Raw genomic sequence first — 21,675 nt, 5'->3', positions numbered from 1 at the left:
AATTCTGTGAGATGTACCTTAGTACATCTCAACACGTGACTGCTCGTCACGTGTCATTCAGACATTCAGATTCATCTTGAGTGTTTGTAAAAAAAAAATAATAATGTTTCATTTTATTAGTTAGTTCAATAGATCAATTTATCTAACAAATTCTTGGATTGAATCTTGGTTAAAATGACCTAATTACCTGAAACTTCCAATTGAGACTTTCATCGCATCCTCCATTCCAGGCTTGCCTTTGGAATGTTGGCAGGGAGAAACTATGTTTCTTTAAGTACAGTTAAGTTCACATAACTGGCTTTCAGTATATTGGAACCCTGGTGCACTGATTGATTACATGTCATTAAGTCAATCTTTTGTTTCGCCGATTAAAGCGAATTCTTAGGTACCTCCTATTTATATCTTACCTTACAGCTAAAATTAGTCTTTAGCAAAGACTTAAGTCAACACATAAAAAGACACCTCTCACTAAAACTAAACAAAACCAAAGTACGTCTGAAATAAGCCTGGCGACCGAACTAGTAACTACTTCTTGGTAGAATACTTCTGTGCAGCCTGAAAGACCAGTTGCACACAATATTCGACTAGCTGGTTGTTCTCCATCTCCTCCTCGCTTACCACCTCCGTTCGCCACTCAAAAAATCCATAACTAAAGTATAGTTTTATGAAATCAATACGACTCAGAGTGTGGTACCTATCATCTACCTCCTTTGCAAGATTCGCCCATTGATCTGAGCTAACGGAACTTGCATCAGCGCCCGCGTTCAGTAGTATAATTATTGCTGAAAGGTGTCCGACCCGAACGGCGTCATTTAAAGCTGTCTGAGGAGTGTCAGCCCCGGGAAAACCTGATATCGGCTGAACTGGAGGTAATAGTGTTTCTAAAGATTGTCCTTCTTGAATCCATCGAGAAACAATAATTTGGACAGCTCCGCTATTGCCACAGAGAATTGCCTGGCGTAACCATTCTGGAGTATCAAAACCCGTCATGTTTGTAGCAGCCCAGTAAAAATTAAATAAAGAACTTTTACCAGTTAGAAGTGCAAGCTGCACAACATCATCACAGTGCTCCAGCACTTGTTCATTGAGATTGGAATCTAGCGAGCGGTTATCTAAAAGAAATGTTTGGATGTAATTCATGTGCTCCACGAAGTAATCCAAGCACTCTCCTGTCGCCGCCGCACTTACTATGCTACCATGTGTTACCAGCCGAACTATATATCCCCACGGCCTCGCTCCGTGTCGAGCCGCGAGGTGAATTGTTGGGCTTTTAAGCATTTGTAAAATTTGGATAGCGTCTCGTGGGCGAGCTTCAGAAGTAAGCGCCAATGCAATGGGGTTTGCGTTGTAGGCATCCAAGCTATTCGCGGGGAGCGGAAGGATGTCGCCATCAGTCGAAAATGATAGGTTAACGAGATATTGGATGAGAATTGGATGTTTTCCCGACTGGGCCGCTTTAAGTAATATTTCGGCAAGTCCATCATGGATAAGAACTTGTCGGTGCCTGTTTCCTGGTGGTAGATTTAACGTTCGATGTACTACGGCGGTGGTATATCGATCCATTCCAGAATTTATCGCTGACAAGAAGCTACGGGTAAGGACGAAACGGGGTGGCAACGTGGAATTACCAGCTTGGGCAACTTGGGCTTCTGGTCTGAGGGGACCTAAATAAGTCCCAAAAACAATAAGAGCTAAGGCGCAATCCTCGAAGCTTTGGCGAAGTGTAGGTTCTTTTTCCACAGCAAACAATTCTATAGCACGATTCATCGCAGTCAAGCAGTGTCGGTGCAAAGGTGGCCCGCCTGAAGATTCCGAGTTGGTATCTTCGTCTATGAATCTCATCCAAGAGAGAAGATCCGGAAAATTCTTAAGTAGTAACTCAAGGACATTAACTCGACCTACCTGAACGGCTGTTACTAATGGAGATTCTTGTATCCAGGGTCCGTTGTTGGCAACGTTCCCGGATCTTACCCTTTCGATTTCTAACGCACGAGCGAAGTCGCGAATAATATTAACATGGGCACCCTTGTGTTCAATTGCTGAGACGAGCAGAGGTAGTGGGACTTCACCTTTGACAGCTCCTATCTGCTCCTTGGCATCTACTTCAGCAATGCTATTGGGTAACCTGAGGCTGCCAGGATTAGCCAACACACCGTCAAGTAAAGCGGCCACCATGGTTTTAGTTCTAGTATGTCGTTTTGGGATATGTTGCTACTAGAGAGTCGCGACTAGTGTTATTGATGACAGGTAGGTAGACTTACGGGAGCTGATATGATTCTAACTAAATCTTACGGTTTGCGGGCGAGAAATTTAGTACCTAGGTCTTGTGGGAGCTAGCCGGCTTATAATCACCTTTCGAACGTCGATGAAGCAATGAAATTGTTGTCAAATAGGCGCAATGTTGGAGGACAATGCTTTAGATGTGCCACATGTTATGATATTGTGTTGTCAGATTAATAATCATGTCACATAAGTTGTCAGGGGCCGGGGTCCTATTGTATAAAAAAGGACAGAGTGAGAGGACAACAGCATGGCTTCTAGTATAAATGTAATAGCGAGTCCTTAAACCTATGTTCTTCCCAGATCTGGGGCAGGGATGCTCTCCTTACCTATATTAACCTACTTTCCAGAGGCTACCCCCTTATGTCCTTATGTTGTACCCTTTATCTCCTGATATCTATACCATTGAAATTCAATTTCCACCTATTCCCTTTTAATAGCCCTAACCAACCCCCCGCCCCTTTCTATGAACATTGCCAGGATAGTTTTTTCATTGAGTAGGCCAAAGTAGGTAAGCGCTAGAAGCCCAACCACAACTCTATAGAATATTACAAGGCGCTATCGAATGGAAACTGGGGAGAAGCTTAATCTCGTAACTCTCTCCCTCGTGTAGTAGTATTCCAGCCGATACCTACTTTAGTTGTAGGCACTTCTTACAGCTATACCGTACGGATAGTTTAGATATACTCCATTTTAGCACTGGGTGCCAGCGGCTTGGCGATGCTCAGCTGAAAGGGAATTATCAAAGGAATAGGGGGGGCAAGACAGCAATAAGAGTAAAGGGGTGAGGGTGGTACTTCAGACATAATGAATCTCGTAATAACCTGGGCATGCCCATCTTCCCCTGAATCCTTGAGGAATTCTTATGTCGGCCCTGGTTTTATAAGTCCCTACTAGGTGCCTAGTGATATGACTTATCAACTTAATGAGTTTAGTCGATATCTATTATAACCTCTAACCCTTTAACTCGCCTTTCATTATCTCTACTGCCTTCTTCAAATGTTTCTCATTATCATAATCGACGATGAAGTCCCGTCTTGGCAGCAACTTCTCTCGAAGCTTCCCCAAATCTAGTCCTATATCCTTACCTCTGCCTCTCATAATCATGCCAGTCCCGTGGCTTGACTCGACAATACGATGTGTACGGGGGCGTCGAACCTGGTCATACACTTTTAAAGCAGTTACCGCCTCAGAAGGTGTTTTAGCGCACCCGAGTAAGGTTGAAAGAACACTAGAATATATGGGATTAGAATTTCTTTCTTGGACGGCTTGAATGTTAGATAGAAGCTTAGACGAGTATAGTGGAGCTTCCAGCGTGGGAACTCCAGTCACAAGATATGGTATATAGACGAATTAATGCTCGATGGTTTCCGGGAGTCACTCACAGACTATCTTCAATAGACATGCCGCCCCCTGAACCTTGCCCTGTAATACCTACGGTTAGCAACAATTTATCGACGTAAGACATCATGTTTATAAGAATACGTACAAGGAGTGGTAGCATGGGCAGCGTCGCCCATAACACAAATGGGACCAGATACGTAAGTGTGGGCCGGTGGGTGTTCCCATAAGTACATCCCTTGATGTTCGGGTTGGTCACATAATAACTATATTATCCGTTAGTGAAATAGAACTGATATCATTAATCCTAACGTATAACTATACCTCATCGACGGCCTTGCTTAAATGCGGTGGCCAGTCTTTATAGAGGCTTTTGATCTCTTCGGCATTCACGGATCGGTTCCAACGATCGGTTGACTCGGCTTCCTTGTCATACGATGCAATAACGAACTGCACCAATTGGCCGTCGCTTAGTAGATTATGGAGTATGAAGGAGCCATCTCTAATCCAAGAATATTCGCGAGCATCTTCAATGGAGAAGGGTTGAAGAGTCATCACCAACCAGGTGCCTGTGTTCCTAGGTGAAGCAGCGGGGTCATCCTTGCCAATGATTGGTTTACTGTCGCAATCAAAATGGCGACGCCGCCGATTGCAAGCATGCAACCAGGGCTTATATGTTTGACACACCCCCCAGGTGATCACTATTTAAGTAATAGGGATTACCTAAATCGCAGCACTTTAACGTCTCTAAAGCTCTTTATAGCACTAGCTCATTCTGGCCCTCGGCTCTCTAGAGTCTCTAGTATCGTAGGTGGCTGTTAGCTGTCAGCTAAGCGTATCTCTTTATACGATGCTTTCAGTTCGATTCGAACCCGCGCCTTACTGCCAGTACTAGTCTGGCTCTGGGGCTCGATCGGGTTCAGGATTAACGCAAGGTTGCATTTGAGGTATGCAGGGAATGCGGTGCGATACCGCTGCGCTAAAGGGCTCATAACTGTCGCAATCAAAATGGCGACGCCGCCGATTGCAAGCATGCAACCAGGGCTTATATGTTTGACATTTACGAACAGTGCTGTGAATACCGTCCGCACCGATGAGAATATCGCATTCATGGGTGGTCCCGTCTGTAAAATGAAGTATGAGAGACCCGTCATCATTCCGTTTGGTCTCGTCAAGTTTTTTTTTTTTGGCAGCATGCATTCGTTCTTCCGGGACGCCTGCTAGAAGCTGCTGGAGGAATGCAGCACAATGGACGATGCTAATAATTCACTTCCCCTGGACCTCACCGTCTACTTCATCAATCAAGCTGCCTTGACTTTCGCCCTGAGCTAGCATGAAGCGGACCCCTTTCATAGGTACGGCTCCAGCACGCTTGAGGCACTCAGTCGCCGAGGGGCCAATGAGTTCGAGGGCGGCAAGAGCATTGCGAGCTATTCCAATCGCCATGCCTGATTCTTTGAATGCTGCGGCCGACTCAAAAATGTGTATATCTAAGTGCGAGGATTTAAGGAGAGCTTGCAATAAGGATACACCTGCAAGCCCGCCCCCTGATACAGCAATTCGAATGAGTTGAGACATAGTGTCTTACTAAGGAGGTAATTTCTAAAAATGAATCTGGAAAGGTCAATTAAGATTTCCTCTTGAGAGAATTGGATATGTATTCTGCGACCTTAACTTACTCTCTATTTAACCAAATATGAATGACCAACAAGTATTTTGATGGTAGTAGAAAGTAGTTGGAAGTATTTTAAGTTGTGTAACATCGTGCAGCGGTTGGTGATCATTCAGTTGGAGATGAAAGCAAAGGACATTACTTACCCCCTCAGTCGAATCACCAGGTGTACATTTCAGCTTCCAAGACAGAATGATAACCTTATTGGAGGATGAGAAATAGGTTAGACGTATAAAACTTGAATGTAACAAGTTTTATTTTCTAGACTGCCGTAGGATTTCGAAGTCCTTCTTTGTGCGTGGCCTTTGTAACTGGTATAGTATAATATCCCTTGATAGATTTCTTGTTCATTAGAAAGAGGTAAGGGATGAAGGAAACGGGAAAACGAACTAGCTGACAGAGATTGAGGATACATCAAATACATAAAAGACTGTAAGGTTGACATGAGGGTTATCAAGTGATATCCCACAAGAGCTCCTAGCTCTTATCGTCCACTGAAATAGCCCCTTTTCGAACTTTAAGTAAGCAAATATCTTAGGTACCTCACTACATGTAGGTTAGAGTAGACCTATTTAATTTTTATAAGCTTGATCTTTTAAATAGGAACTATCTTGCAAACACATCATAAGTTAACCACGATTAAGGTTAATATAGATTAGACGGTAAGTATTAATACCGGACAGTTGATACTTAAAGGGCGGAAATCACCCCGAATTATGTCATCATAGTAACATTTCTCACCACAAACATCACCACGACTACCTTCTCACTTTACGTTTCATATGAATGTTACATATCATATGTTAAATTTACTTTATAACTAGGCTAATTAAAATCTCGTGCAATGTTTCCGGTAAGTCAAACAAGTAAGAATGAAAAACAGGCGACCCTTTCTTTAAAGAATAACATTTCTACTTAACGATACGTACCCAAGGTACCCTAGATAATGTAAGCTTTTCTTTGAATTGGTTATACCCTGAACCAAGGGCTGGGTTACTTTATAAAGCTTTTAGAGTTATGAAGTTATAACAAAAGAGTCGCTAATCACGATGATTCTACACTGGTCGTACACGTTGTCTAATATTCTTTCTGTAATAAACAATCAATAGGAAATACTTACATTTTTATAGGGCATTCTAGGCTTTAGAGTATTAATGCGGCTCTGCGCTCCCCCCTCCCACTAACTTACCTAAACCTATGTCAGGCTAGTTTTAGGGTCAACTCCAGGAATTCTATTAAAAGAGTATTTACAAGGGTCTGAATAGTCTCATAACACTTGTTACAATTCACTACAGGTTTAAGAAAGATAGTTGTTATACTGGTTCTAAAAGAAAAAGTTCACTATGTTACGCTACTCGATAAGTTAAACAACTAGGTTAGATAAGCCCAAAATATAGCCGGCTGGAAAGGTAAATCTCGTGCACACGTTGCGGCAAGGAACTGGATCTGCTATTATATTATACCTTATGACAGGTCGTATATCTTAACGCGTAATTATATGAAGCCGCATTCCAAATTCCTTTTAGAGGAAGTTCCGCACAGGTAGATAGGTAGATACGCATAGATTTTTACTCAACTCTATAAATAGAAGCGATATAGTGTACCTACCTACAGGTAGGTAGGTATTTATTAGGTAACATGTGTTACTACTTGATAGTAGATGGATACCCCCTACATGTAAATCCCCACACCCCCCTATAATACGGCTAAAGCTCCAAGGTTCATGTCTCCTCGTGGAGACCATCCAGAACAGCGCCAGTGGGGTATATAGACTTAGAAATTTGCATTATGAAAAATACCAAGCTTGTGGTTTCCAGGACTAGGCTTTGTCATCAGATTACGGTAATGATAAGTCATATTTACAATCGCTCAACCCCCCGATGACGTGTGGTCCGACTATGGAGCATCTAAAATATCCCATTGGATTATGATAAAGATCGAAGTGTTTCTTATGGAGGTACCCTATCAGGGAATAATGTATTCCGTAGATGAGGAATGAGTTGGCGTTGAATTTGACGATTATTTACCTAGCTATCTCTATAAGAGTAGACCACGAAGCATATAGCGTACAACACTAAAGATTCCCCATAGTGAAGTTTTACAATTCTTCTACTAGCCCTTCTAGATGGATGATGAATCTATCATCAAAGCCTCGTATATGCCTAGGTACCTAAGATACGAGATCAAGTATAGTTATTTTTAGAAGCGGCATCTTAAAGCCACGCGCCCGGCTGGTAGGTAAAAAATGGCTGGGCCGAGACTAATTGTTCGATCATTGCCAAGCCGGTGTGTTACAGGTATCTGTTGTCAATATGTCGCCTGTGGATGCCGCAACCGTATTACAACGTGGGATTAAAATTACCAAATAGTTGGAATTGACTTTACTTCGCAGCCAAGCAATCCTTTGAACGCCCAATCAAGGACCAGGCATCATACGCTCTCGGTTCCGTTAAGGAGACACAGCATACATATTTGGAGACACGAAAACGGCCAGCCAGGTGCTTTACAGCGCAGATATGTCGGTCGATAACTAAACCTTGTCGTGGCGTAACAATCTCTGCAATGTAAGCCAACCGGGTTCAGTTGCATAGCCAAGTTGACTCAAACAGTAGAGGTTCAATATATGATTCAGATGACCACGAGAATTGACACCTGCAGTGCTAGGCATGTCAAAATTAGTGCGAATTCCTCATAGAGCTATTTAGAATCTCTTTGCCTAGACCTGTACGAACTCCGGTGGCGGTGGCGAGGGATGAAGTTTACAATTTCATAATTTCATTAGCATCTGCGATCGCGTATTTGGGCTTGGTATTAGAAAACCGTGTGTCGTAATAGCATAAGCTCATAGAGGTTTTGTCTCATAACCCACAGTAAATCTGCTTGAGTTAAGACTTAATGATTCATGATACGTATAACTAATACGCCTTGATCCTAATGGTAACACGAGCTGAGAAAGACTATCCTTATAGTGTAATAGTAAACGCCTCGTTTATGCTTTAGTTTTGACCCACCTATATACGCCCCGAATGAAATGATGTTGCCGTGCATGGAGGCGCGAGAGGTGGGACCCCGGGATATGCAAAGCCAACAATGATTCCTGTGATATCCGAGAACTTTTATGTAAGAGAAAATAACTATCATGATGTTATCATGAGATGTCATTAGCTTAGTAGAGACAAATAGACCGTATAAATGAGCAATCGAAGCCTGATTTTGTACTACCTCGAGCAAACAACAAACTAGAAGTTCCAATAGGCTCATGAATAGCGGCCGGACATCCCCAAGAAATGACCCTTCCGATGCCGAAATATTTCACGCGAAGGATGAAATATCTCCAGTAGAAACTTGCTAGACTGTCAAAGGATGCCATTGCTCCGGACGTAGAGTAGTTCTGCGTTCTAATCCCATATCTTAGAAACTATTCAGATTGCCGCAACCGGATAATTTTAACCAAGGAGTCTTGGAACGTATCACCATTCAATATTGCCAAGTCTGTTGTATCACATCTGCGGCTGAGGTGATCGAGTTTTCGATTAATGTAGTCGCTTCTCAGCTTGACCGGACGTCAGTAAACAGGGATAATTCCCGTGTGGCTTCGGTTCAAAGTACCCAGACACTTCGAAATAGACCGTAGCCAATTGAAATTTATATAATTCTCCTATGTAAATACTTTCATATAAATATTGATTACAAATTATCGTCCCATCTCTATGAGTATCGGTTACTTGTATGTGTGGGGATGAATAGGATTTGGAAGGATTCCTATTGCTTTTGCTATTCGCTTGATACCAGCCTAAGGCATAACATGGTGAATAGGTACCTAGGTAGGTAGGTAGATTTTGTTATGAAATCGAGTAGTAGTTATGCAGAATTAAGGGGACTAGGGTTGCAGTGTGATCCGATGGAACGTATCAAATTTCGGTGGGAAAATTCTCGAGGTATTGCTTTACCTTTTGGTGCGGGGACTCCGTCCGGTGTCAGAAGGGTGCCGGACTGAGCTAGAAAACCAATGATGGAATGTAGCAATACTAGGAGGTGCCTATACTGGATATAAGTAGTCGATCTTTTTGCTTTATTTACCTTCCTGTCTCGGGAATATCATTTTTGTCTCATAAGTACTTTTCCTTGTATAAGAGCCTGCAAGATGGAGGGCATTCGATTGGTTATTCTCTATTTGGCAGTACCGAGTCTCTTATTCTCCGTCCTGCGCCAAATACACTCTTCGATAAAACGGAATAATGGATCAAGCAAAACTATTCCTGGACCTCAGCAATTCCCTATTGTTGGGAGAGTCCACGATCTTGATAGGTTTTGCATGTGGAAGAAGTTCAAGGAATGGGCTGATATCTATGGCCCGATATACAGGACGAGTATGATGGGCCAGCAATTTATTATAATATCGGATCATAAGATTGCCGAAGAGCTTCTTGTTAAAAGAGGCCACATCTATTCTGGGCGCCCTCAGATTCGGGCTCTTTTTGACCACAAGACTGGGCCTGGCTATGTTGCATTAATGGACCGACACGGTAAAGCACACTCTATCGTTGGCCATATCATCAGATACTAACTTGTCAATCCCAAGACACTTGGACTCGTCAACGGAAATGGGTCCACGCCGCAATGGCTGATTTCCACCGATCACATTTCTTTGGGGTCATCGAGAATGAGGTTAAACGATACCTGGCAATACTCCTCCTCGATCCTGCAAAGTTCCATGCTAATGCGCGGGAACATTGTGGGCGCATAATGAGCCGCCTGGCTTGGGACGATGCCTCACAGGGCAAGGAAAACGGTGACAGTGCTGATCGTACCCTGACACAGATGTCTGTGTCGGGACCAATCGTCAACACGGTAACACCCCTGTGGGCAATACCCTGGGCATTAAACCCATGGAAAAAGTCTGAAAGGGCACGCGAAGACGAGCAGCGGGCCTGGTGGCTTAACTCTTTCCAAACAGCAAAGAGAAGATATCTGAACGGCGATCTGCCTAAAGACACGTGGTCAAGCCGGTACTTCACGGGTCTTCAGGAGCAGGGTAACATTGATCTAGAGCAGACACCTCAGGAAGAGGAATTCGCAAGCTGTATGCTTGGATTCCAAAACCTCGTAGGTGTAGTAACAATTAGCGGGCCAATGCTGTTCTTCCTAATGGCGATGCTACTGCATCCCAAATGGCAGAAGAAAGCTCAGGAGGAAATAGATAGAGTTTGCGGTGATCGCATGCCAACCACAGGGGACATGGCCGAGTTGCCTATAGTTAGGGCATGTCTGAAAGAGACACTCCGATGGAGGTCTGGCGTCCCTCTCGGTAAGCTACCAATACTTATTGTCAAAAAATACATAAGTTTACTCACAATCTCATAGGAGTACCCCATCAAGCGGAGCAAGACGATGAGTTCAGGGGCGAGAAGATCACGAAAGGCACGATAGTTATGGCATGCGAGTGGTGAGTAATTCTGCGATAGACTTTGATGCATAAACGAGCTATTTGGTTAATCTGACTTTGTTCTTCAAGGAGTATGAACCGCGTCCCAGAGCAGTACCCAGATCCCGAGAACTTCCATCCCGAGCGTTACTTAGAGAAAGAATGGCCGACCTACCAAGAGCCACTCTCACGATACCCAAACCTCCGAGAAGGGATTGGGATGCACACCTTCGGATTTGGCCGTAGGACATGTCTTGGCCAGCACATCGCAGACGATGAGATGTTCGTCTCGGGGGCCGGTGTCCTTTGGGCCTTTAACCTGAATAAGAAGAAGTGTCCTACGACAGGTAAGGACATTGAGTTTGATAGCGAGGCCACCAACGCCCACGTCATCTTGGAGCCGCTACCATTCCCCTGCGAGTTCCAACCCCGAAGTACCGAGAGAACAGCGCAGATCCTATCGGGGTATGCTGAAGTTAGAGACCAGCTTAGGACGTAAATAAGTATGCTGGATACATTAGATTTTGAAAAGAACATAACGGATATGCATGATGGGAAGTTACAATAATACTGGATCCAGGTAGAACTTTGAAATATACCATTGTCTTTTCTCTGAAAGTCGCTTCCCACGTCTATTGTAATAAGATTTACTAAACCCTGATCTGTTATATGGCTTACTTTAGGTATTTTACTCATCGTTCACCTCCCGCATAGCCCAGACTCAAACTTAGCTATGTGTATTAAGAAGAACCAATCACGCATATTGCGCTGGTTATAGGTATCTATGCTCTGAATAGGAGCAGGTGTGACTGATTAGATTGGATTTGAACGTATTATATCTTTTTAGCGAATAAAATATAATGGAATATCTCATATCCGCGCTCCGGCGCATATGTTATTATATACATTGATGATGTGCGATGCCAGGGGCATGACGTGCTTTCAGCTCTAGCCTAACTCGGGCTTTCCCGCCAACTTGGAGACACCCGTCCGGCCCTATAGTAGATGATATCCGGAACGGGTGATTGCGACGCACCCAGTTGCCTGTATCTAAGCACGTTTTAGAGATTTCTTTTCTTCAGTCGGTCTCGCTTGACGAACTTTTATCCCCATCGGCTGTCGCGCGGCTATCTTAGATCGGACTTTTGAGTCCGAAGAGATACAATGGCAAACGATAATAAACACGAACCTCTCGTTAATGAAAGGACGAGACTCTTAACAACTAACTCATCTAGTGACGAGTCTCATGATGAGGATTTCGATGGTTCCTGCAGCAGCAGCCTTATAGACAGTTCTTCGCCTCCGTCGGTATATGGTACCTCAGCTCAACCTGATGAAGAACAATGCGACCAAGACACAACTACGAGCGAATCTGGCCCAAGGACTTACAGCAATAGATTTATCTCTAGAGTTGTACTTGCTCTACTAGTTGGTGAGCTAAGGACTTCTATAATTAAAAGTCTTAACAATTTGCTAACATCTTCCTCTCAGGGGTGTTCACAGGGAGTGCAGATGGCTCACTGGTAATAGCAACGCATCCCGTCATTGCCTCTGAGTTCAACGATCTTGAAAATTCTACATGGCTATTCATTAGCTTCTTACTCGCGGGGGCCGCAACTCAGTCGCTTGTAAGCTTGTAATTGCCATAGTGAGAGTTGGGAACCTGACTGTGGAATTATAGTATGGAAAGTTAAGCGATATATATGGCCGCAAACCTGTCCTGTTGACTTCATATGCTCTTTTTGCTATTGGGTCGTAAGTTAACTCCTGACATACCTTGTAAAGGGGAGGGAACTTAACTAACTGTCTTCAGTGCTTTGATGTAAGGTTTCTAGCATTGATATGTATCTGTGGATATAGGCTCATCATATATGTGCATATAGCGGCATTGGCCAGTCAATGTGGCAGGTCATAGTCGGCCGCGTGATTTCCGGCTCTGGAGGGGCTGGCATAATGACACTGGCCGCAGTGATTATAACTGGTACGTATTGAACCCTTGCAAAATTAAAGACGACTATTATGACGAAGCTCACCGTGGTATAGACTTGGCCCCCCTAAGAGATGTGGCTTCGTGGCAGAGTTACCTCAACGTAGTGGCTACTGTTGGTCGAAGTTTGGGTGGGCCTACGGGAGGCTTTCTAGCTGATACGATTGGATGGAGATGGTGAGTTCATGAAATAGCCCCGTACGAGCAGGCGAATTGAGGCTTACAATGATGTTAAGGTCATTCTTAGGACAAGTGCCAATATTCTTATTAGCCATGGCCCTTTGCTGGATGGTACTTCCTAACATAACGACCGAACAGAACAAAACGAATGCTGAAACTAGAAAGAGTCGACTTGCTAGGATAGACTTTCTAGGTGCTAGCCTTCTGGGTGGCGGCCTCTTGGCTGTTCTCTTGCCTCTGAGAATCGCCGGGCAAAAGGTACCATGGGGGAGCCCAATCGTTCTATCGCTATTTACACTTGGAATTTCCCTGCTACTACTATTTACCATCGCGGAGATTCGATGGGCGAAGGAACCTATTTTTCCATTGAGATTGTTGAAAAATCGAGATGTGGTTTTCAGCTACCTTATCAGTATGTAAACATCAAAAGTCCCCTCCCCCTTTTTTGACCTCTATTAGGGGGCACTATTTCCTATTAGGTTAATTCAGGGACTTAATGCGCCCAGCCATGTCTAAAATCCTAGAATATTCTAGTAAATGCACCGAATATTGACTTACATTGTTATAGTGGTTTTGCAAACTGCCGCGCAAGTTGGAGTATGTCATCTGAATCCAAGTCGAGGTCCCCATGAAGCTGAGATTACTTACACGAATAGATGATGGTCGCCGTTCCTCTCTATTTCCAGGTTACAGAAAGGTCTTCGAGCACTGTTGCTGGAGCTCACCTTATGCCGGCCGTCATTGGTAATACCATTGGAGGCCTCCTGACTGGCGCGTGGATAAGGAGGTTAGTAGTCTTACCGGGAAATCTACCCCCACCATTATTCCCTAGCAATAACTAACGGTCCGCGATACCATAGGACCGGGTATTTCAAAGTACCACTGGTATTGGCAGGAATTATCTCGTTCATTTGCTACGGACTTTTGATACTTAGGTGGAATGGCAAAACAAACTGGATAGAATCGTTATATATCTTTCCTGGGTCAGTTGAATTGCGCCATGTATAGGGGGGGTTGCTTACTGAAGGGTTTATAGTGGCTTTGGTACCGGTATCTCAGCAAATGCGGTTTTTGTTGCTCTACAAGCGGCGATAAATCCCATAGACAAGGCCGTGGCAGCATCAGGCTTATATCTTTCAATACCAGTTGGGTCGATCCTAGGCATGGCGGCCTGCAACGCGGTAATGCAGGCAACAATGCCTGTAGATTTGGCGTCAAGGCTATACAAGCTTGGCGTAGAAAAAAAGGAGGCTGAACAGGTAATTGATACTGCGGCATCCTATTTAATAAAAGTACTAACAATATGGGTAAGATTATCAAGCAAGCTACTGCGCGGATCGATTATCTGGATGAGGCGCCACCGCGGATAGCTCAGGCAGTTTCGCAGGCTTACGTTCGCGGACTTGAGTTTAGCCATGGTGAGAAACTACCTCCTAGCCTAACCGAGATGAATTTTTACTTCAGCTACTAATATGAATTAGGAGTTTCTTTGCTCTGTGCTATACTCGCCATAGTCTGTGCGTTGTTGATGAGAAGTAGAAAACTACATTAATAGCAGGGCTGTGTTAGTGTTAGTGTTAGGTTTAGGTTAAGTGTAACTAGGTCTAAAGTTCCAAGGCAGTAAAAGGAGATCCCAGTATGACGTCTGTGTGGGGAGGCCTTTTTAAGGCACTAGATTATTTTTACCACCCTTATAATGGACCATTAGTGCAACTATGCCAAAATCAAGAAAATTGGTTACATTATATCTAATAAGGTAATATAATAAGTGCACAATACGCTATATATAAAATAATAATATCCGGGCTATTTTCCCCCATTAATCTTTAACATTAACCAATTAAATTAAAAGATTTTATTATTAATTTAATTTTTAATTACTTTATATATATAACATATAACACATTTAAATAACTTTATAAAAACAATAATTTAAACGTTATAATTGGTATTATTTTATAACTTTAATTAATATAAAAATAATAAATTAAATTATATATTTATACAATGTATATTAAATATTATATTATTATTAAAATATTTGAAATTTGTTTAAAATAACTTTATTAAAATATTTTTAAAAAATATTACGTATTTATTTTTTTAAACAAACGTTATTTAAATAAACATTATTTAAATAAACGTTATTTAATTTTATTATAATATAACAGTTAAAAAGCCGATTTAAATATAACTTAAATCATTATTTTCGCATTAATTAAAATTATAAAATAATATTAATTATAATATTTAAATTATTATTTTTATAAAATTATTTAAATATATTATATATTATATATATAAATAAAAAAAATAACTTAAATATTAATGTTTAATTTTATTAATTAACCTTTTAAATTTATAAAAAAAATGGCTATATATATAATAATATTTATATAATTACATAATTTTTTTAATATTTTTATTAATATTAAGTTAAATTATATATAACTTACATTAAAATTTTCGTTATTTTATAATTAAATATTAAAAAAAATTTTAAAAAAAAATAAACAAATATTGGTTAAGTTATTGTAATATAAGGTCAAAAAAGGTATATATTACTTTATAAAAAAATATACAACGCAAATAGTCAAGCCTATACTATACATCTAATGTTACTATTACCTTATTAGACATAGTGCAACTAATTTTCTTGATTTTGGCACAGTTGCACTAATGGTCCACCATAACCCCCACTCATTGCTGCTATGCCACCTACACAGCCACGATCATAGCAGTATCAAAGAGCCTATCTTTCTAAGTTCAGTGAGCATCATAAGGTAAAGTCTAAACTGGTTGGTTGAAACAATGGAAAGTTGCCTTAACGTGGCAGTGCCTTGATTATTCTGGTACCTTAAATTAACCTATTTCATGGTACCTGGATGAAGAGGTATATAAGTCGTAGGAGACCCAGAAAAACCCTCTCCGATCAACTTTTATAAGCTAAGAATCTATCATAAGAGGTACCTAACCAAACATCATCCACCATGACTTCCATCGCAAATAAGATCAGGGAATCAGCCCCTCGCAACAGCGAACTCTTAGATATTCTCTCCGAGACAGATCATGCACAGCCAGCTCTAGAACAGCAGAAGCGCTATGTTGATGACCTTAACAATGAACTCTTTGCTGCCCAAAAGCGCATCGCTATGCTTGATAAACAGCGGGCTAAAGAGTTTAGAGAACATAAGAGATATCGCGACTCGGTTATGAAACGTTTTGCATACCGCGTGAGCGGCAAGACCGAGAAATTCGAAGCAAAGGCCGAGAAAGAAGAGAAAGAATATTTCGCTGTTCTACAGCAAGAGCAGCAGGCTAAAGAGATGGAAGAGCATCTCAGGCAAATGCGGTCGAAGGCCTTGGAGGCCCAGAGCGATTTAGAGGCTGAAATGAGTCGCCATATGGAAGCCCAGCAGCAACTTGACAATCTTTATGACAGTATTTTCCAGGGACCAACACCAGCCTTTCCAGATGAAGATCGCTTGGAAGAGAACGCCAGGAATGCTTTACAATCCTACCAAAACATCCGCATGGTGGTGGAGGCGGAGCATCATGTTGTGCATCTCTTAACAGAAGCACAAGAGCGGGTCCTCAGGGCGCTCAATTACACTGAAGAAGCCCTTGACCATAGCCGAATGGATATGTTTGGTGGCGGGACATTGACCGACATGATGGAGCGTAACGCATTGGATCAAGCTGAAATTCAAGTCGGTCAGATGCGATCACTCGTGCGACAGGCACAGCACGCGTCGCAAAAGGTGCAAGATCTACCAGCCGTCGAAATCGCACACGGTGATTTATTAGGTGATGTATTCTTCGACAACGTATTTAGCGACATGGCTTTCCACGAAAAGATCAAGGATTCCCGCGCAAGTATTTATCGAGCCCACGATAGCCTACGCAACCAACTAGCCCTGGCCAAATCAAGACACCAAGAAGCCGAGCAAGAGTTGCATACGCGCACGGAGTCACTAAAAAGGGCTAGAGAAGAGCTGCAAAATGCAAGGCAAGCTATATTTGAACGTGTCGATGATGGTAATACGGGTGAGCCAGCATTCACTATGGATCAGCCTCCCCCATATCAAATAGGGGCCTGAGATACTACGATACCCCTCACTTGAAATGCCAATAGAGCAATAATTGCTTGAATATGAACAGCAAATTCAAAATTCAAATTGGCTATTAGAACGCTGCAATATTTAGGTAACAACAAATACACCACGTAGCTCACCACATAGCTGCTACTCGCATCACCTCTTCCCACACTAACAGATTCATGGATACAACATAATCGAACGACTTAAGAAAACAATTTACAATTTCCACCCTTTTTTCGAAATTGCAACCACATTTTTAGGAACGCCGCGGCCGTTTCTTAGACTTGAACTCGGCTTTCTTAGTCGTTGCGGACATCGCCTCAGCCTTCTTTTTAAGCAGATGACTATCGTCGATGCTTCCGACGATAACATTTTCATCGTCGACCATTTCGCGATTCATATGTGCAAGGAATTTTTCCTGCTCCTCAAAAAATGCCTTGAGCTTGCGTGTGGCAACCTTGCGACCAGCACCATTAGCCTCACGTAACTCTTTCAACTGCTGGCGGATGCGCTCCTCCAGTATCTCAAGACGGTACTCGCTGAACTGGTTGTATAGCTCCAGAAGGTTGGAAATAGGCCTCACAGTTGTCAAGACTGTGTCGTCGCGTACTGTTGGGCATCGCGGCCGGAACGAAGTCACCATGCTTATGCGCTCCGCTGTGCCGAGCGCCCGTAGCGCTTGGTGTTCGATATATCGACCCTGGAGTACTACTGCGCATCCCTGTATCAAAATTTAGCGGCCACATCCGAAGAGGTTTCTAGACAAAGTATGGGGGACATAGATAAGGGATTTGGGTTGAGAAGATCTTACCATCTGTGGACCTCGTACTTTCATAATCTCCCCTGTACCGGTACGAAGCGCCGTCTCGCCACCAATCATTGTTGTGCAGTCGCTGAGCATAGTCACGCATACAAAGGGGTAGCTATCAGTGTGCCAGTCTACGATGGGCTTATCGTCCTCCCAGGGACAGCCCGCGATGCCCTCGTCGGCTTCGTACTGGGCACGATCGCTGAATGCCCGGAGTTCCTCCTGCTTCTCTGCCTCGGTCTTAACTGAAATATTGATGTGACCGATCTCGAAGTCCATTTCCGTCACCAAGTCGATACCTGCGACTTTGGAGATGATCTCCAGCGTTTCTGGGCTCTTCCACACATCGTATACGAAAGGTGCATACCTGATTGAATGATTGAGTTAGTCAAACCCGCGTGCCTCAGCTAGTCTGGATTAAGCATGTTAGACCTACTTATTTGCAAAACCCCTAAGTTGACACTGCGCTAAGTTGCTAGAGTATTGGCAGTTACTGAGTACCTCATGGCTCAAGACCTCTTTTCTCATCCTCATCACGGCTTCTTCCGTGAATAGCGGGAAGGGCTCTGATACAGCAACTGGAGATACTCCTGCGTCCTCGTCGAAGCCCAGGTCTTTCATGGTATATACCTTCGGGGGTTCCTTGAATGAAAGGTGTCGTGCAGGGCTGAAATCATCGTTTCCAAGTTGTGACAGATCAGGCACCTTGATTATTGGGATCCAGTTTGGTTTAGGATCAACTGAGGCTGGCTTTACTGCTGCAGTTGCCATGTTGGATATATATCAATAGGTACCTAGGTAGGTAGGTACAGATGATGGGAATGGATAAGTACAAAGCCTTCTACTGCAGGCGAGAGATGTGTAGAACCTGAGTCGAACACAGATATTGCTTGCTCAACGATGAGGCCTGGTACATGTCTCCATGGCCGCCATTTATCATCGTGAGGCCTGCCCAGGGTTCGTTCCGTCCTTATCTCCAAGGCCTTTGTTCTAATCAATAGTTTACTCCATCTCGCCAATAACAAAGCTACGGGGCCCCGGAGACTGCGTTGCGGGAATCATCTACGACGAATCTAGTTGAAGATTGGGTATTGTGATGATAGATAGGCAAGGCATGAGTTTGCCTGTCGCCCGACGCGTTAACGTCCCCGAGATAAAGCAGCACCCAGTGGAACCAGCGACGGGGAGGTGTTATCCCCTCCTTGTGCTATGTATTTCTCCAATCAGCAAATTAGCTCTGGACTCTATCTCGATAGGAAATATTTGCCTGCCTACGTGGTTGGGTCTGATGAAGGAATTATCAAACTGAAAGGTGTGGAGGGGCAATCCTAGCGTTACCGGACGTAACTAAAGCGGCATCCAACCCAGATGCGATGCCACCTGAGAAAGGAAGAGCCGCGATGTGCAACCCGATACATGTTAGGAATAAGAAACCGAATCCCGAAAGTCATTTCGCATGAGCTTTTCCAATTTCGGGTTTTAAAAGCAGGGCGTGGGTGGTTCCAGGGCTTACTGAGAGGTAATGTCTTTTCATATCATCTATGCTGCTTCAAATATGGATATGATATATTCTCGGTTGATAGTCAATAGTCATTCAAGTCCATATGTATACTTCTATAAATACATTATACCGTAGTTAGGTATGTTTCACGACAGGATAATCCCCATATGATGGATTTCACAAATAGCCAGACTCGAGCCTTATTAACAGACATGTCATAAATACTAACCCGATTAGAAACCGGCAATCAAGCCTCCTGCGTTCCCCGGTCTTGTCCCCAGTCTTGTTTGTGTAGCCTGGCCATCATGTCTCCATGTCTCCATGTCTCTATGCGACGTTATCTCCGTTAGTATAATTTGGCATACAGTACGACACCCGATAACGGAGATAAAGGAATGCGCCTAGAAGAGTGCGGTGTCTTCATATCTACGGCTGGACCTTGCTTATCGTGTGGATCTGTCTCGAAGCTTGGTTGATGATCCCCAGATGAATCTCCCCTTCTCCGCTGATCTATCAGGAAAATGTGATTGTCTGCAGTTATGCCTCGTCGTTTTTTTTACATCGCGCGATTTCAAACCGCTATCGTGATTGGTCAAGTCTTAAAATGCGGAGGAAGTTCAACGAATTCTTATAGGCTGTCCGCGTCAGTAGTGTAACATCTGCCGAGTTCGTTGCATAGAGGACTCCAAGGACTACTTCTCGTAACAATACATCATCTCGATTGGGTAGGAATATTTTCTCGTAGGCATCTGACTAATACTAGTCAATGTACCTAGTCTATAAACCGGCGTTCCAATACCATGCTGTGACCTTTTCCTCCAATACTAGGTACTGGTAACGTGTATTCGGTATTTCATCTGGGTATACGTAAGTATGTGGACACATAAACATAGGGGTGCTACTAGATAACGACTTATCCAAAACCTACAAGCTGTTATATCTTTATTTAACTAACCTATTTTACCTACAAAATTATCCTAGCCGAACCCCTACGATAATCATGGGCAGCTCTATACAGTTTAGACAATAACTCACCGCTCGAAGTGGGGATACTAACATGAATAATATTGAAGACATATTTGATAATTCTTAGAAACTTGATTGGCCCCTAGACTATATAGATGCCCCTTCAGCCTGGTGACCTGTCACGCTTAACGTTCCCTTGCGTACTGATATCTATCTCTATACGTCAACCGAATCAAGATACACTGGCAGGGTATCGGTATGCAAGATGAAGCGCGCCTAGAACTTCACTGTAGTCACTTGATGAGTTGCGGAAATATTTGCCCCTGCACGATGGATCCTTTCTAGAATACAACGACCTCTAATAATATTGATATGATTTCTGACTTTGAGAGTAGTACTGCGCCTAATTTACCGAATTAAGCTGCTATTAATAAGGGACCGCCACCTTGATTTATAGATCTTTTACACGTGGAACGGAGTATAGATTGTATCAAGATTAGTTTGCTATATAGGTAGGTAGCAAGTTCATTAAGACTAGATGAAGGAAGCTATGGAGCTTAACATACTTGACATAATTTTTATACACTCTTAGCTATCCAGGTAGACCATTCCTCGATGATAGGCATGCCAAACTCATCGCAAAAGAATACCTAGGTAGGTACCTATTCATTTGATATTATATTAAAGTAAAACGAACTATTATAGTTAGGTCAAGCACAGCATCCTTTGGAGTAGCTAGCTCCCATGTTCATCTCAATCCAGTCCCACATCTTTATCACGCTCTCGTAGTTGGGCGGCTTCATATCCCTCATAGTCTGGGATAACCGTAGGCTCGAGGTGACATCGAAGTTTGAGGGCTTCGGAGTTCTAGATATATCAACCACGGAAGAGTATCTCCGCTTCCACAGCCCAACGAGGGCCTGGGCTGGATGGGCTTCTCGTATCCTGCCGAATTTTAGCTCCAAACGCTTCAACCACTGTTCCGCCTGCAGTATTTTAAACGAGGAGTGACCTGGTGCCTCTGAGATCCAATGAAGAAGCCAATTCCACGAGGTGCCTTCGATTGAGGGGACAACTTGGTAGTACAATTCGACAGTACAATATCTGATACTATTCTGGCAGCTTGGTCCACAGGTAACCAGTTAACAATTTCATTTGGCAATCCTGTAGACACACCCTACAAGGCGAGCAGTTGACAATAGTGCCGGATATGCTTCGGCTGTATTCCAGACACCGGCCTCATTACCACAGAACGGCCCCACACGAACGACTGAGATATCTGTATTCCTCGTGGCTTCAACTTTTATGTCATTGTATAACTGCTCACGAGCTCTTGTACACACTCGTTCAGCGACCCATTTCGACCTAGGGTTTCCAAGTGGAGATGCGTGTGATGGATCCAATGAAACCTCCTC

General features: G+C 43.1%; 6 protein-coding genes across 6 annotated transcripts; 3 read left to right on the top strand and 3 right to left on the bottom strand.

Moving 5' to 3' along the window:
* Position 1: 1 nt before the first annotated feature.
* Positions 2 to 2,175, bottom strand: F4817DRAFT_364844 (uncharacterized protein; the record flags this gene model as incomplete). Its single annotated transcript, XM_049306800.1, has 1 exon — positions 2 to 2,175. The coding sequence occupies one exon, from the start codon at positions 2,173 to 2,175 to the stop codon at positions 526 to 528; it is 1,650 nt and encodes a 549-aa protein (XP_049163675.1). The 3' UTR covers positions 2 to 525.
* Positions 2,176 to 3,234: 1,059 nt separating this feature from the next.
* F4817DRAFT_364842 (FAD/NAD(P)-binding domain-containing protein) lies at positions 3,235 to 5,426 on the bottom strand (the record flags this gene model as incomplete). Its single annotated transcript, XM_049306799.1, has 6 exons — positions 4,903 to 5,426; positions 4,690 to 4,851; positions 3,946 to 4,221; positions 3,770 to 3,887; positions 3,666 to 3,705; positions 3,235 to 3,511 (listed from the first exon to the last, which is right to left on the bottom strand). Exons 1-6 carry the CDS (start codon positions 5,197 to 5,199, stop codon positions 3,235 to 3,237), a joined length of 1,170 nt encoding a protein of 389 aa, XP_049163674.1. The 5' UTR covers positions 5,200 to 5,426.
* Positions 5,427 to 9,233: 3,807 nt separating this feature from the next.
* Positions 9,234 to 11,336, top strand: F4817DRAFT_324108 (cytochrome P450). Its single transcript, XM_049301594.1, has 4 exons — positions 9,234 to 9,819; positions 9,876 to 10,601; positions 10,658 to 10,739; positions 10,809 to 11,336. The coding sequence occupies exons 1-4, from the start codon at positions 9,438 to 9,440 to the stop codon at positions 11,215 to 11,217; spliced, it is 1,599 nt and encodes a 532-aa protein (XP_049163673.1). The 5' UTR covers positions 9,234 to 9,437; the 3' UTR covers positions 11,218 to 11,336.
* Positions 11,337 to 11,677: 341 nt separating this feature from the next.
* On the top strand, positions 11,678 to 14,605 carry F4817DRAFT_324107 (MFS general substrate transporter). The gene is made up of 13 exons (XM_049301593.1): positions 11,678 to 12,150; positions 12,210 to 12,346; positions 12,400 to 12,473; positions 12,532 to 12,540; positions 12,602 to 12,699; positions 12,762 to 12,882; positions 12,942 to 13,297; positions 13,454 to 13,482; positions 13,542 to 13,672; positions 13,746 to 13,868; positions 13,922 to 14,144; positions 14,198 to 14,303; positions 14,367 to 14,605. Exons 1-13 carry the CDS (start codon positions 11,883 to 11,885, stop codon positions 14,435 to 14,437), a joined length of 1,746 nt encoding a protein of 581 aa, XP_049163672.1. The 5' UTR covers positions 11,678 to 11,882; the 3' UTR covers positions 14,438 to 14,605.
* Positions 14,606 to 15,875: 1,270 nt separating this feature from the next.
* On the top strand, positions 15,876 to 16,985 carry F4817DRAFT_355880 (uncharacterized protein; the record flags this gene model as incomplete). The annotated part of the gene is made up of 1 exon (XM_049305712.1): positions 15,876 to 16,985. The coding sequence occupies one exon, from the start codon at positions 15,876 to 15,878 to the stop codon at positions 16,983 to 16,985; it is 1,110 nt and encodes a 369-aa protein (XP_049163671.1).
* A 256-nt stretch (positions 16,986 to 17,241) lies between these two features.
* F4817DRAFT_355879 (uncharacterized protein) lies at positions 17,242 to 18,564 on the bottom strand (the record flags this gene model as incomplete). Its single annotated transcript, XM_049305711.1, has 3 exons — positions 17,242 to 17,706; positions 17,797 to 18,160; positions 18,230 to 18,564. 3 exons carry the CDS (start codon positions 18,562 to 18,564, stop codon positions 17,242 to 17,244), a joined length of 1,164 nt encoding a protein of 387 aa, XP_049163670.1.
* Positions 18,565 to 21,675: the final 3,111 nt, after the last annotated feature.

The sequence above is a fragment of the Daldinia loculata genome, assembly GCF_022478755.1.
Source record: "Daldinia loculata strain CBS 113971 unplaced genomic scaffold F4817scaffold_2, whole genome shotgun sequence".
NCBI classification, from domain to species: domain Eukaryota; kingdom Fungi; phylum Ascomycota; class Sordariomycetes; order Xylariales; family Hypoxylaceae; genus Daldinia; species Daldinia loculata.
The sequence above is the reverse complement of the archived record's forward strand: the minus strand, read 5'-3'. Positions and strand labels throughout refer to the sequence as shown.